Source organism: Oryzias melastigma, linkage group LG8 (genome assembly GCF_002922805.2).
Source record: "Oryzias melastigma strain HK-1 linkage group LG8, ASM292280v2, whole genome shotgun sequence".
Classification (NCBI taxonomy): Eukaryota; Metazoa; Chordata; class Actinopteri; order Beloniformes; family Adrianichthyidae; genus Oryzias; species Oryzias melastigma.
Genome location: NC_050519.1, coordinates 21,311,331 through 21,322,372, shown reverse-complemented (window position 1 = coordinate 21,322,372; position 11,042 = coordinate 21,311,331). Strand labels below are relative to the sequence as shown.

General features: G+C 36.7%; 1 protein-coding gene across 1 annotated transcript; it reads right to left on the bottom strand.

Annotated features, from left to right (window-relative positions):
• Positions 1 to 1,162: 1,162 nt before the first annotated feature.
• Positions 1,163 to 8,906, bottom strand: LOC112146714. The gene is made up of 5 exons (XM_024272685.2): positions 8,140 to 8,906; positions 4,078 to 4,374; positions 3,734 to 3,988; positions 1,859 to 2,007; positions 1,163 to 1,770 (listed from the first exon to the last, which is right to left on the bottom strand). The coding sequence occupies exons 1-5, from the start codon at positions 8,186 to 8,188 to the stop codon at positions 1,507 to 1,509; spliced, it is 1,014 nt and encodes a 337-aa protein (XP_024128453.1). The 5' UTR covers positions 8,189 to 8,906; the 3' UTR covers positions 1,163 to 1,506.
• Between the last annotated feature and the right edge of the window lie 2,136 nt (positions 8,907 to 11,042).

Sequence of the window (11,042 nt, the reverse complement as noted above, 5' to 3'; positions counted from 1 at the left end):
AAAATAATTAAGTCATGTGAACTTGAAACCGAAATTTTGTCAAGACAACTCAAAAAAATAGAGTTGAAATAACTTTTATACATTTTTTGAGTGATTGCAACTTGTTTTTTTTAAGGAACTTTTACTGTTTGGGTTTACAGTGTGGCTGAGAGGAAAGCGTTGGACTGTTCTAAAGTGGCCTTCCATGCATCTCAAACGCACCTAATGTTTGGCCTGAAAAAGGTCAAGGTCCACTGCTCTGGGATGCAGACACTCCTGGTGTGTTTTCTAATCCTCATAGCAGCAGCAATAACATTAAATATTATTAATAATTCCAACATTATGGGGGATAAAAGTTGTAGGAAATCTTTGTTAAAATATATGTTTATGTTTAAAATGTTCACATTCTTAAAATGGTCTTGTGTTCTGCCTTCAATTTATCATGAGATCATTGACTGCAGTTCCTCTTCAGTCCACCAGGTGCTGCTGTCGAACAAGAACAGAACAACTGATTTTCCAATAAAGGTTTTGCTTAGAAAAGGAAATCCCTTGAAGTACTGAAGTACTTGTTGCAATAAAATTAGTTCTGTCTTTCTGGTAAGAGGCTTGGTCATAATCTTGGTGTTTTCCGAATCAAAAGACACATAAAATGCTCATTTTAACAATGATATACCTTCATATTTATTGTTCTGGTTGATGCTTTGGAACCTTTAGAATTAAACATATCAGTTTTCCTGAAGCAGAACATTGCTGGTGTAGTTCACTTGACAGAAGTTATAATGTTAATATATATTACTTGATTAGATTTTCACAGTTCTCTGGCACAACTATAGACAAGAGGTATGTTTGAGGCGAGTCTCCAAAACAGCACTAGGTACAGATATTATGTAAAAATGATCAACATTGAAATGCTACTAAAATATTAACAGTTTATGAAATCTAAAAGTTTGTGTTAGACGGAATTTTAAAGAATTCTTTGAAAGTTGTTCCTAAGATGTGTCTTCGTCTGTAGGAAAGAGATTTAAAAAAAACATTATGGCACAGAGATAAATTCTTCAAGTTGATAAAGTTTATTAGAAAATACATTAAGATTTTGAAAACAATTTACATTTAGACTCTGCAAAATAACATAATGACTTACTAAACTTAAAAAACTTCTTAAAAATAATCAAGAAAATCTGAATTTTTTTTTTTTCTTAGCTTCACTTTCCCATGTTTGGAATAAAAAGATGAATAATCAACAATTCCAAACATTGGAGCAGGAAATGTACAAGTATGCACACTTAAACTGCTTCCAAATGTATGATGGGATCTGTTCAAAGATATCCAGTTTTATCTATTTTGTATTTTGTCCATTGTTTTTTTTTAGTTGCTGGTTATCATGATCACATCCAGAGCATAAACTTGAGTTCCTTATGAACAATATTTGAAACAGTGATAAATCTGATGAACAGCATCTGTTTTCCAGTGAAAATATTCCGTTTTTGACAAGTTCTCATCTACCTTGTTCTTTTTTCTCCACTTTTTTTAACAATCAGTTTCTTTCGTGCTCTGTGGCTCGATGGGGATGATATACTCGTCGGCAGCTCCTGGGACGTTGTAGACCGTATCCACCTTCTCTACCTCCTGGTCCTCCACTGGACCGCTCTTCTCTCTGATCGGGGTGTCCTCCAGATTCTCATAGGAGTGTTCAGCATCACTAGACGATGAAGCAGAGAGTCTGGGCTCAGGTCGCTGATCTTTCTCAAACGGGGCACTTTGGATGGTCTGAGAAGGTGTAGAAGATGTTATCTGGATAAAAACAAAACACCCCACAATCTTTAGAAGTCATTATTCAAAGATTGAATGATGAGGCTAGAAAATCATTTATTTAATTTACCTTTAGTCGCCTGAGTTTCCATATTCCACATGCAACTATAAAGGCAGCACACAAAAGAGCAGCGATTATAAACCCAATCGTGGAATACATAACTCTCCTAGTCTTCGCCTTTTTCTCTCCTTCTTTGCTTTTAGGATCATCAGCAAAACCTACAAATACAAAAACAAGTTTGTAAATATGCAACCACATTTTAAAGACAAAACATGTTAAAATTTATAGCATGTTGATTTGAAATGGTTTATTTTAAGCAATCAAAAACAAGTATAATTTATGTGCAATACAATTAACAGAGGATTTTTACATTCATATAAGGATATGTCAAACATAAAATTACAGATTGCTTGAAAGGGAGTGGGAGAAAGCAAACTTATATAATCCCACCCCAGCAAATGATTATACTAAAGAAAACTGACAATAAAATAACTTAATTTGAATTTGAATCTTATGACGTGAAAAAAATCACAAACATTTTAAAGAAAGGCTATTTGCAATTTTGTTTAAATTCATGAGGTTTTGTGTTCTTTTATTTCTAAACATGTGCAATATATTCTCACTGGCCACGTTATCAGGCACACCTGTCCAGGTGTTCATCAGCGCAACTTCAGAGAATGGTCCGTAAAAGAGAAAATATCCATCGGAAATGCAATAAAATATGTGAAAAGTGTCTATTTCTGCTGTGAGATTGAGATAGTAGGGTCAGAATTTGGCATCAACAACATAAAAGCATAGATCCATCCTGACTTGTATTAACTGTTAAGGGTGGTGGTGGTGGTGGTATAATGGTGTGGGGCCCCTTAATACCAATTGATCATGATTATAACACCATAGCCTGCCTTAGTATTGTTGCTGACCATGTCCATCCCTATATGACCACGGTATACCATCTTCTGATGCTACTTAGAGCAGGATAAGACTCCATTTTATAGATCTGGAATCATCTTAAACTAATTTATTGAACATGACAATGAGTTCACCGGACTCAAATGACCTCCACAGTCATTTGATCTCAACCCAATAGGGATGTGGTGGAACCGGAGATCGGCATCATGGAGGTTCAACCGACAAATAGGCAGTAACTTTGTGATACTGTTATGTCAACATGGACCAAACTCTCTGAGGAATGTTTCCTTGTTGAATTGATGCCAAGGCAGTTCTGAAGACATAAGGGGGTCCAAGCCGGTTCTAGCAAGGTAATCCTAATAAAGTGCCAGGTGAGTGTAGACCCACAGCTCTAGAGTTTTGGTTGAGCATCCCTTTCATTTATTTCAAAAAAGTCCTTTTTCGCCTCACCTTTTATAGATGTGTGTAGTTGATGCTTACTCCACCTGTCTTTTTCTAACTCCATCAATCACGAATTTGAAGACTTAACTTAGTAAATTGTATGAAAACTCCTCACAGAAACATTTTCAACTTCTCTAAAAGTTGCATCTAATATGAAAAATTAAACAAAGTTTAGAATAAATATATCTCGTTAGAATCTAGTGGGGCTCTTCTACTTTTTTATTTTTGTTTTCAGATTATAACTCTTTCGTGGTCTAGATTGTCTCCCAGTGAAAGGCTTTTTACAGTTGGTGCAAAAAATCCCCAGGTCTTACAATCAGTTAAATAGCTGCCTGTCCTTTTTAAACTTGAGATAAAGAGATATGAAGTCTTCATTCACTGTCGTTTGTGGTCAAGCCCCACATTTGTTTCAGACTTCCTTCCCCTCAGCGGCTTCTGTCAGCCATTAGACCAAACACAACAGTTGTTCCTGAAAGCCTTTTTTTATACTTAATTTTTTGATTCATTAAAAAACATGTTTTATTTGTAAAAATATACCACAAAAAGTCTGTTTGATTTGATAAACTTCAGACATCATAAATACTTGATACCTACACTCAGCTGGTAGGCTTTTCGAGGAGGTGTTGTTGCTCACATGGTTGTTGACGCTGCAGACGGCGGTTTTGTGTCTCACATAGATGCTAATGTTGAGATTGCCAAACGTCTGTGATATTTCGCAGCTTTCATCCCCACAATAAGACACCAGCAAGTGATTGTGGATGGAGCAGGTGACATTGACCGTGCAGGGCAGTGCAGACTGGTTGGAGGGCTGGACTGATCTGACCGTCACCTGAGGGTTAGGAACCTCTTCTAAAAAAATAAAAAAATAAAGATATTATATTATTATATTTTATTTATGTACTTTAAGGGAAATGAAAACACAAATTTGATTTGCTTACCTTCCATGATGACTTGGTGTATGTGTGTTACTATAGTGAATTTGATAGTGTGTGTAAATTTATAGAGGCCGGTATCTGACTCACTTATGTTGTTTATGCATAAACTCCAGTTATCACGATTTATTTTAGCTTTATTTGTGTATACTGGATTAGTATCTTCTTCGTTTGCAATTACGGTATTTTTGAAATTCCAGCTTGGACTTGTATACGGTGGTTGTTCCCTCACATAAAGACAGACTTGTTGATATTTTTGAACGTAGTGCATCACTGGTTCGGGTTCGTCGTTTCCCATGATTCCTAAAAAAAAAATCATGAAAAAATTTGTAAATTTTTGATCACTTAACAACTTTTTCAAAGACAATAAAGAACAAATATATAAACAGATTATCTTTAAGTAAAAAAACAAAAATAAAACAAAAAGCATAATTGTTCAGACATTTAAACAAAGGTTAAAACCTCATTATTGTGTCCTCTTTTGTTGCACCTTAAAAGAAGAAAATGTTTAAACATGATGTTTAAAGACCCACTCAAGTGACAATGGTGTTCTGGTGTTTTTAACATGTTCTAGTGGAATTTTTTCTAATGATGGAGGAAATATATTGTCACACATCTGCCCTGCTCCACCTTAGACCAGCAGAGGGAGCCATCACCCGAGTTTTGACACTCTCCCAAGAACCTTCTCTACTCCATCTCTTATCAGCCGTTGCCCTCTGCTCCCATGGTTCACCAGCTGTTCCACATCAGGCAATTCGTGCAAAGTCTTGTTTTGCCCCGCATATAGTCTGAGCATTCTTTCCATGTCGGATTCTGTGTGTTTTGACTCCTGCCAGTTTATTCGCCATCCTGCCTCGCTCATTGTGTTTGACCATTGACTGTAAAAATAATGGACTTGGCAAGCCATGAGGTCCTCCATTGGAAATGCAGTACCTTCACTCCTCGCGAAAGTAGGCCACCGCTTTCACCGTCACTTCCTGAAACGGATATCGCCATTTGCAACCCATCTTCAGCGATTGGTCTGAGTCTCTGTCAGTCATAGCTGAGTCATAGAATCTATAGGAAGTACTGTCGCCAATCAGGAGTGAGTTTATTGCAACCATCCGCCTCTTTCCACACCTCGACCACGAGACCGCGGATGTAAACAGGTTCTACTTTAATAACGACGGAGAATTGTACAAGTCATTGTTGAAGCCTTTGAGGGAGAACCATTCCAACATTGGATTCTGTCAGCAGTCCTTTGGGATTTACTTACATTTATTCCTTTTTGTCGAGGTAAAAGGAGCATTTGGGTGATGCCGTGCCCGAACTGCGCGTGTCCCCCTCGCCCGCACCGCAGCATTACTTCACATGCGCTAACAGGTTACAGTCTGATCAGATGCACGTGAGAAGCGCGTTCAGCAGTATTTATAATAAATAACCATCCTAACAAGTGAACAGCTGGATCTTTTTTCTGTTTGAAAATACGACCAGGTCCTTTCAAGTTTGTCTCGTGCTCCTCAGACGGCTGCGTCTAATTCAGGCTGAAGCTGGAAAAGTGCAGCAAAGATTAAACTTTGGTTGGTGATTTTATGTGCATATATGCAACTTAGAATTTATAAGCTACAATAAAAAAGTGAAAAATGAATGTTAAACAAACAATAAAAGTCCAAAGCACATAACCTCAGAGTGAAATCTATTTCTACAGAGTAAATCCTCATCTAAAAATGTCGACAGCATGCTCCTCTTGTTGTTTTAAACTGCTGCATCGGTACATTCCATTGAGGAAAACAACAGTAGGACAATGATTGGTACATTGTTGAATTGTAAAGTAGGTGTTAAAAGGTCTTCACGGACCCATTGATGAAGTCTGCTCCCATTTGCTACCCGTCATCTGTCACCCAAACCCCCCAGATGTTTGACGTCAGACCCACAAACGCTTATTGAGCCATCTGATTGGTCAATTTATAACTCTAATAACTTGTGATAATGGAAAAAAATCTTTGAAAAAAATTAGGATTAGAAAAAAGAAGTTAAGCAGAAAGCAGCAGAGGAAGAATGATTATTCTGAGATATTAAATGACTGAGAAATAACTGTCTGTTTCTCAATGTAAGTCAATGGGACTTTGGCCTTTTTGCAACCCAGTGGTACTTCCTATATGGAACACGGAAGTAGGGGGGCTTGCTCTGTCCAGATATTTTATATACAGTCTATGCGTTTGACCCTTACCTGGACTCTGACTCCGTTCATGTCTTGCCCTTGCTCACTAAACCGTTTGCACATGAATCTAAATTTCTCAGCCTCTTCATCAAAGTAGACTTCGTCTGACTCCGATACAGCAATGAGCACACCCACTCCTTTGGATCTATCAGGCTAAGATTCTGGAGCATGGTTGACGACTCCACCATCTGACTCTTTCTACCGACGCCACTATGGAGCAACTCCTAGCTAGCCTGGTAACCAATCCAACAACCCCTGTGCCACCTCCGTCCACACCCACCACGACAGCAGAACCTGGGGACTCCTCTGCATCACTGAGTCTGGTGTCTGGTCCACGTCTTTTCTTTTTTTTTTTTAAGTTGTCCTATAATCACAATTAAAAGACCACTGGGAACACTTTGAAAATGGATAAAAGCATGATTGGAGTGGGACTTTAAAAAGATCGTTTTAGAGGGGATGTAGTTAAAATGATTAGATTGCCAACCCAACTGCATGTCAAAAGCAAATCAGTATTTAAGCTTTACTAAAAGTATGTGGGAATACTGTTAATTTTGTTTAAATACATGTCTGTATTGGGCTACCTACAGATGTCAACACTTTAGCTTCAGAGATTCAGGCGTGCCGATTGGATATTTCTTCTTTTCACCCGCTTCTCTAAATCCTACACCTTGCTCAGGGAGCCTGTCAGTGTAGTACAAATATTTCGCAATACATTTACCACACGCTCAACAATCCATTTTCATGATGTCCCTTAAGACTACGGTCACATATTCCGTAATGCCACAGAGCGGCAACCTAAATAACCCAGTGGCAGTTGTATCTGTGAGTGTAGCATAAGGTGGCTGCATGAGCCTCAAGGGAACTGCAAGACATGCCTCCCTTTAATATATGGCCATTCCTCTCTACAACTGTCTACGGATCTGGACAACCCCCCAAAAAACCTGCAACTCCTGTAGGGGTCCATTTGACTAAGGTACTACAGTTACATCATTGGATGAGACATCAAGTGGAAAAAAAACTTTCCAGGTTCACACGTTTCATTACTAATGGGACTTTCAAAACAAGTGTTTGTGAATGGAAGCCATAGGAAAACTCAAACACCAAAACTTTAAAGACCTTTGTCACAATTGGATGGTTCACACAGACTGAATTACTCATTTTCTCTCAGTATCTGTTGATTTGAGGGGTAAACCTGTCTGTCTTTGCAGGTGTTGTGGCTATAGAAGAGAGGAATATGCAAAGCCAAACACCAGACCTGATAAGGGTTCCACGGGGGGAATTGAAACTTCGAAAATACACCTTACGCTGGGGCTCACACAAGTTTGTATCATTTCCTGTGTAAGAACTTACTTAAAAAAGACATTTAAGAAGCATCATCAGATATAAATTTTATTTTTAAATAATACGTTTTTTTCTGTAAGTTAATTTTAAACTGAACTTTTAGGTTTTTGAGGGTTTTTTTCAAACCAAAACATCCATCATGGGAAGCAAGCTGTAAAAAAAATAACATACATTGACTGATTCTACACTTTTTATATATTATATACCTAAATCTTCTTTTAACAACTTACATGAACTTTCACAACCTTTTCATTAAATCACAAATGAGTCCATTCCATTAAAATGTCAACTTCTGGGAAATGTTGCAGTTCAGTGTTTTATTAAACCCCATTTAACAAATACTTATCGTTAACAGTTTCAATGTAAATTAAGATTGTTGCATACACACACAAACACACGCACAAGTATTCCTAAACACCAAGCAACAATCCAACCGTAATCTCCCCAACTCTCTGTTAATTATTTTGAGTTTTCTTCTCCAATTTGAATTAGAATCAGCTTTTAGAAAGTAAAAAATGTGGCCTTACCTGTAAAAACCCAGCAATTTAGAAGAAGAAATGTTATAAATCTGCTCATGATGGTATAGTAACAGATCGGGACAGGGAGGAAGGAAGGTTCATGTGAAAGAAGGATGCAAACGAAAGCGTATGAAGAGACAGAGCCCGCAGCTGCTAGATAAAAGCACAGGAAGTGAAACAAACTGTGGGTCTACACTCCTGAAAAAAAAGTGCAATAGTCTTTACTTAATTTGATTAAATGTAAAAACAAATATTGGTTATAAATATGTTTTGAGTTGTTTCCTTGTTTTTGACAACTTCAGTGTGTTGTTCCCCTCTTGTAGACTTTAAGACAAATGAAAGTGATTCATTCTCTCTGTATTAGTGAAGTGGAGAAAAGTTTGTATCAGCCAAGCTGCACTTCCCGGAAGAAAAGCAGGTTTAGTCTCTTACTCAATTTGCTTCTTTAAATATATCAAACAAATCACTTTAAATAGTTCAGGTTTTCATCTACATGCAAGTTATAAGGGAAACCGCCTTTAGGGTATCAATTAAGAGATGACAAAAAATAAAGTTCTTAGAATACATAGAGTTTCTGTATGTGTCAGTGACAGTGAAAAACCTAAAATGTAATCATGAACCATCTATGGATTAAAATGACTTTCAAAGCCTTCGTCACATGAACTTGTTTAGTGTGTTTCCAGGGTGTACCCCACCTTCACCCAACAGTAGTCGGGTCAGGCTCTGGTAACCCCTTGATCCCAAAAGGCATACAGCAGGTAAATTGGCAGATAAATTGAGCACAGCTAGTAAAGTTTTTAAAATGTCTCTACCCATACTGGAGTTTTCATCTCAGATTTTAATAGACTAAAGAGAAATTATTTACCACCATCTTGAAACTCCAAGGAATCCTAGAATTTTAATTTGTCTAATGTCAGAGTGATAGTTATTAAACCTTAACAAAATAAAAAAAAAGACCTGTTATCTTAGAATTATTACGCCTTGTTTTAAGAAAATATTTAGGATATTTTTAATGCATTTTATTTATTTAGTTAGTTAGGTAGTTCTCTACTGTGTGCTTCTGTTTGGTGCAGTACAATTCATGTGTTGTCCCTCTTTCCCACTCCCGGGAGTGATTTCAGATTCCAGTTGATCGCCTGTAGTCCTTTTCTACACCATGGACCACGCCTCTGGCTCGTCTCCCATCTCGGAGTGGGAGAGATTCCAGGTGGATTGTTTGTGCTCCTGTTCTTTGCCGTGGACCACGGCTCTGGCTCGTCTTGGCTGTGGACCTCGCCCCCATCTATCCCACAATTCTATCTCAATGAACACTTTTCAAACATTGTACAGTTAGATATGCTAATTCTTCTTTAACAGTCCTGGTAAATTGCCGGTCTGTCCTGGGAGAGGATCTCTCCTTCATGTGGACATCCCTAAGGTTTCTCCTTTTTTTCCTGGAATCAGTTTTTTTAGGAGTCTTTCCATACCAAGAAGAAGGGAATAAGGGCAGGGATAACCAGTTTAGTTTAGTCTATAATTCTAAAGTCAAATTATGTGGAAAGAGGTTAAACACACAACAAACCGTAGATGTTTGCAAACATCTTCATAGAACTCAAATTAAATAATGCAAAGAAAATAATAATTTAATCTGCCAAAACAGAAATAGCCATAAAATTTTTGTTTATATTCTGTTTTTTTTGGTACTAATTAATATTTAATTTAAAACCATAAACATATTTATAACAGTGCTAGAATGTGCAGCATCTTTTGGAAATGCCAAGAATATGTTGCAAACAACCACAACAACCACATCCTGCCATCCTCACATATTACATTTTCTAATCTGATTTTAATCTGTGCAGCTATGGAAGCACAAATATGTAGGTTTCTGATTGACTGATAACCTAATTGGATATTTTTTTTATGATTGTCAAACAGTGAAACTTTGTTTTTAACTGAGCTTCATTTTATGGTGTGACAGTCATTAAAATGGAGGAATGAAAGAAACCAGTGGCAGTTAATGTATTGTATTTAAAAGGCGAAGCATCAAATGTCAATGCATACAGATACAAATAAACATTATTACACATACTTTATATAGATACATATAAACATACACTGTACAAAAACACAACATAGTTCAAAAGTTCGTTCGTAAAGCACTGTCGCTCTCACACACAACGTGTTTTCAATGTAAACTCAGAAACACCAAACAGTCGTCGGATCACTTAATACAGCGAGTTAGTTTAGGTATTTCTCATATATTCGTTCACGTTAAAGTGCCTTAAGTTTTGTTAGTCTCCATTTGTACCCCAGCAGGTAAGTCACAGTTAATATCAAGAAACATGGTAGGAGATACTGAGACTGTTAGAGACCTTCATACAGAACAATAATTACCTTTGTAGAGAATTAAAAGTGACAGAAATACAAAATAATGTGAAGCGGGAATACGTTCAAGGTCATATTTACAGCTGGACATTTGTCAAAATAATATTTGAAGCTATAAGTCTCAAAAAGTGAGATATCATGTGAAAATCTGAGATTATATCTTAGAAAATAAATCTACTGTAAAAAGAGAAACATTCGATCAATTAATATAAGTTATGTAATTTGTTATATTTTAAAATATTAGTTTTATCAAATTACATTTTTAAGTTGAGTAAACTATTAGCTCAAAAGTTTTATTTGATGAAACTAATCATTTAAAATGTGACCGATTAATTTTGTTAATTGATCCAACATTTCACTTTTTACAGTGTAGAGACGTTCAAAAGCTTCAACATCTACTGTTTGAAATCCTTCAAGAACATCTGAAATGGAGTCAATTTGTTGGTCAAAATTTCCAAAACACAAATAAAATGTGAAACCACAAATATTAAAAGGAAACCATAACTGTTTTCAATGATTAGTGGTAATGTTACTGCCAAGCTGTA

Excerpts from the sequence above, each read along its gene's own strand:
- LOC112146714 (XM_024272685.2), bottom strand. The coding sequence starts at position 8,188 with ATGAGCAGATTTATAACATTTCTTCTTCTAAATTGCTGGGTTTTTACA. Across the intron at positions 4,375-8,139 it reads AAATTGCTGGGTTTTTACAG|GAATCATGGGAAACGACGAA; the intron begins GTAAGGCCACAT and ends TTTTTTTTTTAG. Across the intron at positions 3,989-4,077 it reads ACACCAAGTCATCATGGAAG|AAGAGGTTCCTAACCCTCAG; the intron begins GTAAGCAAATCA and ends TTATTTTTTTAG.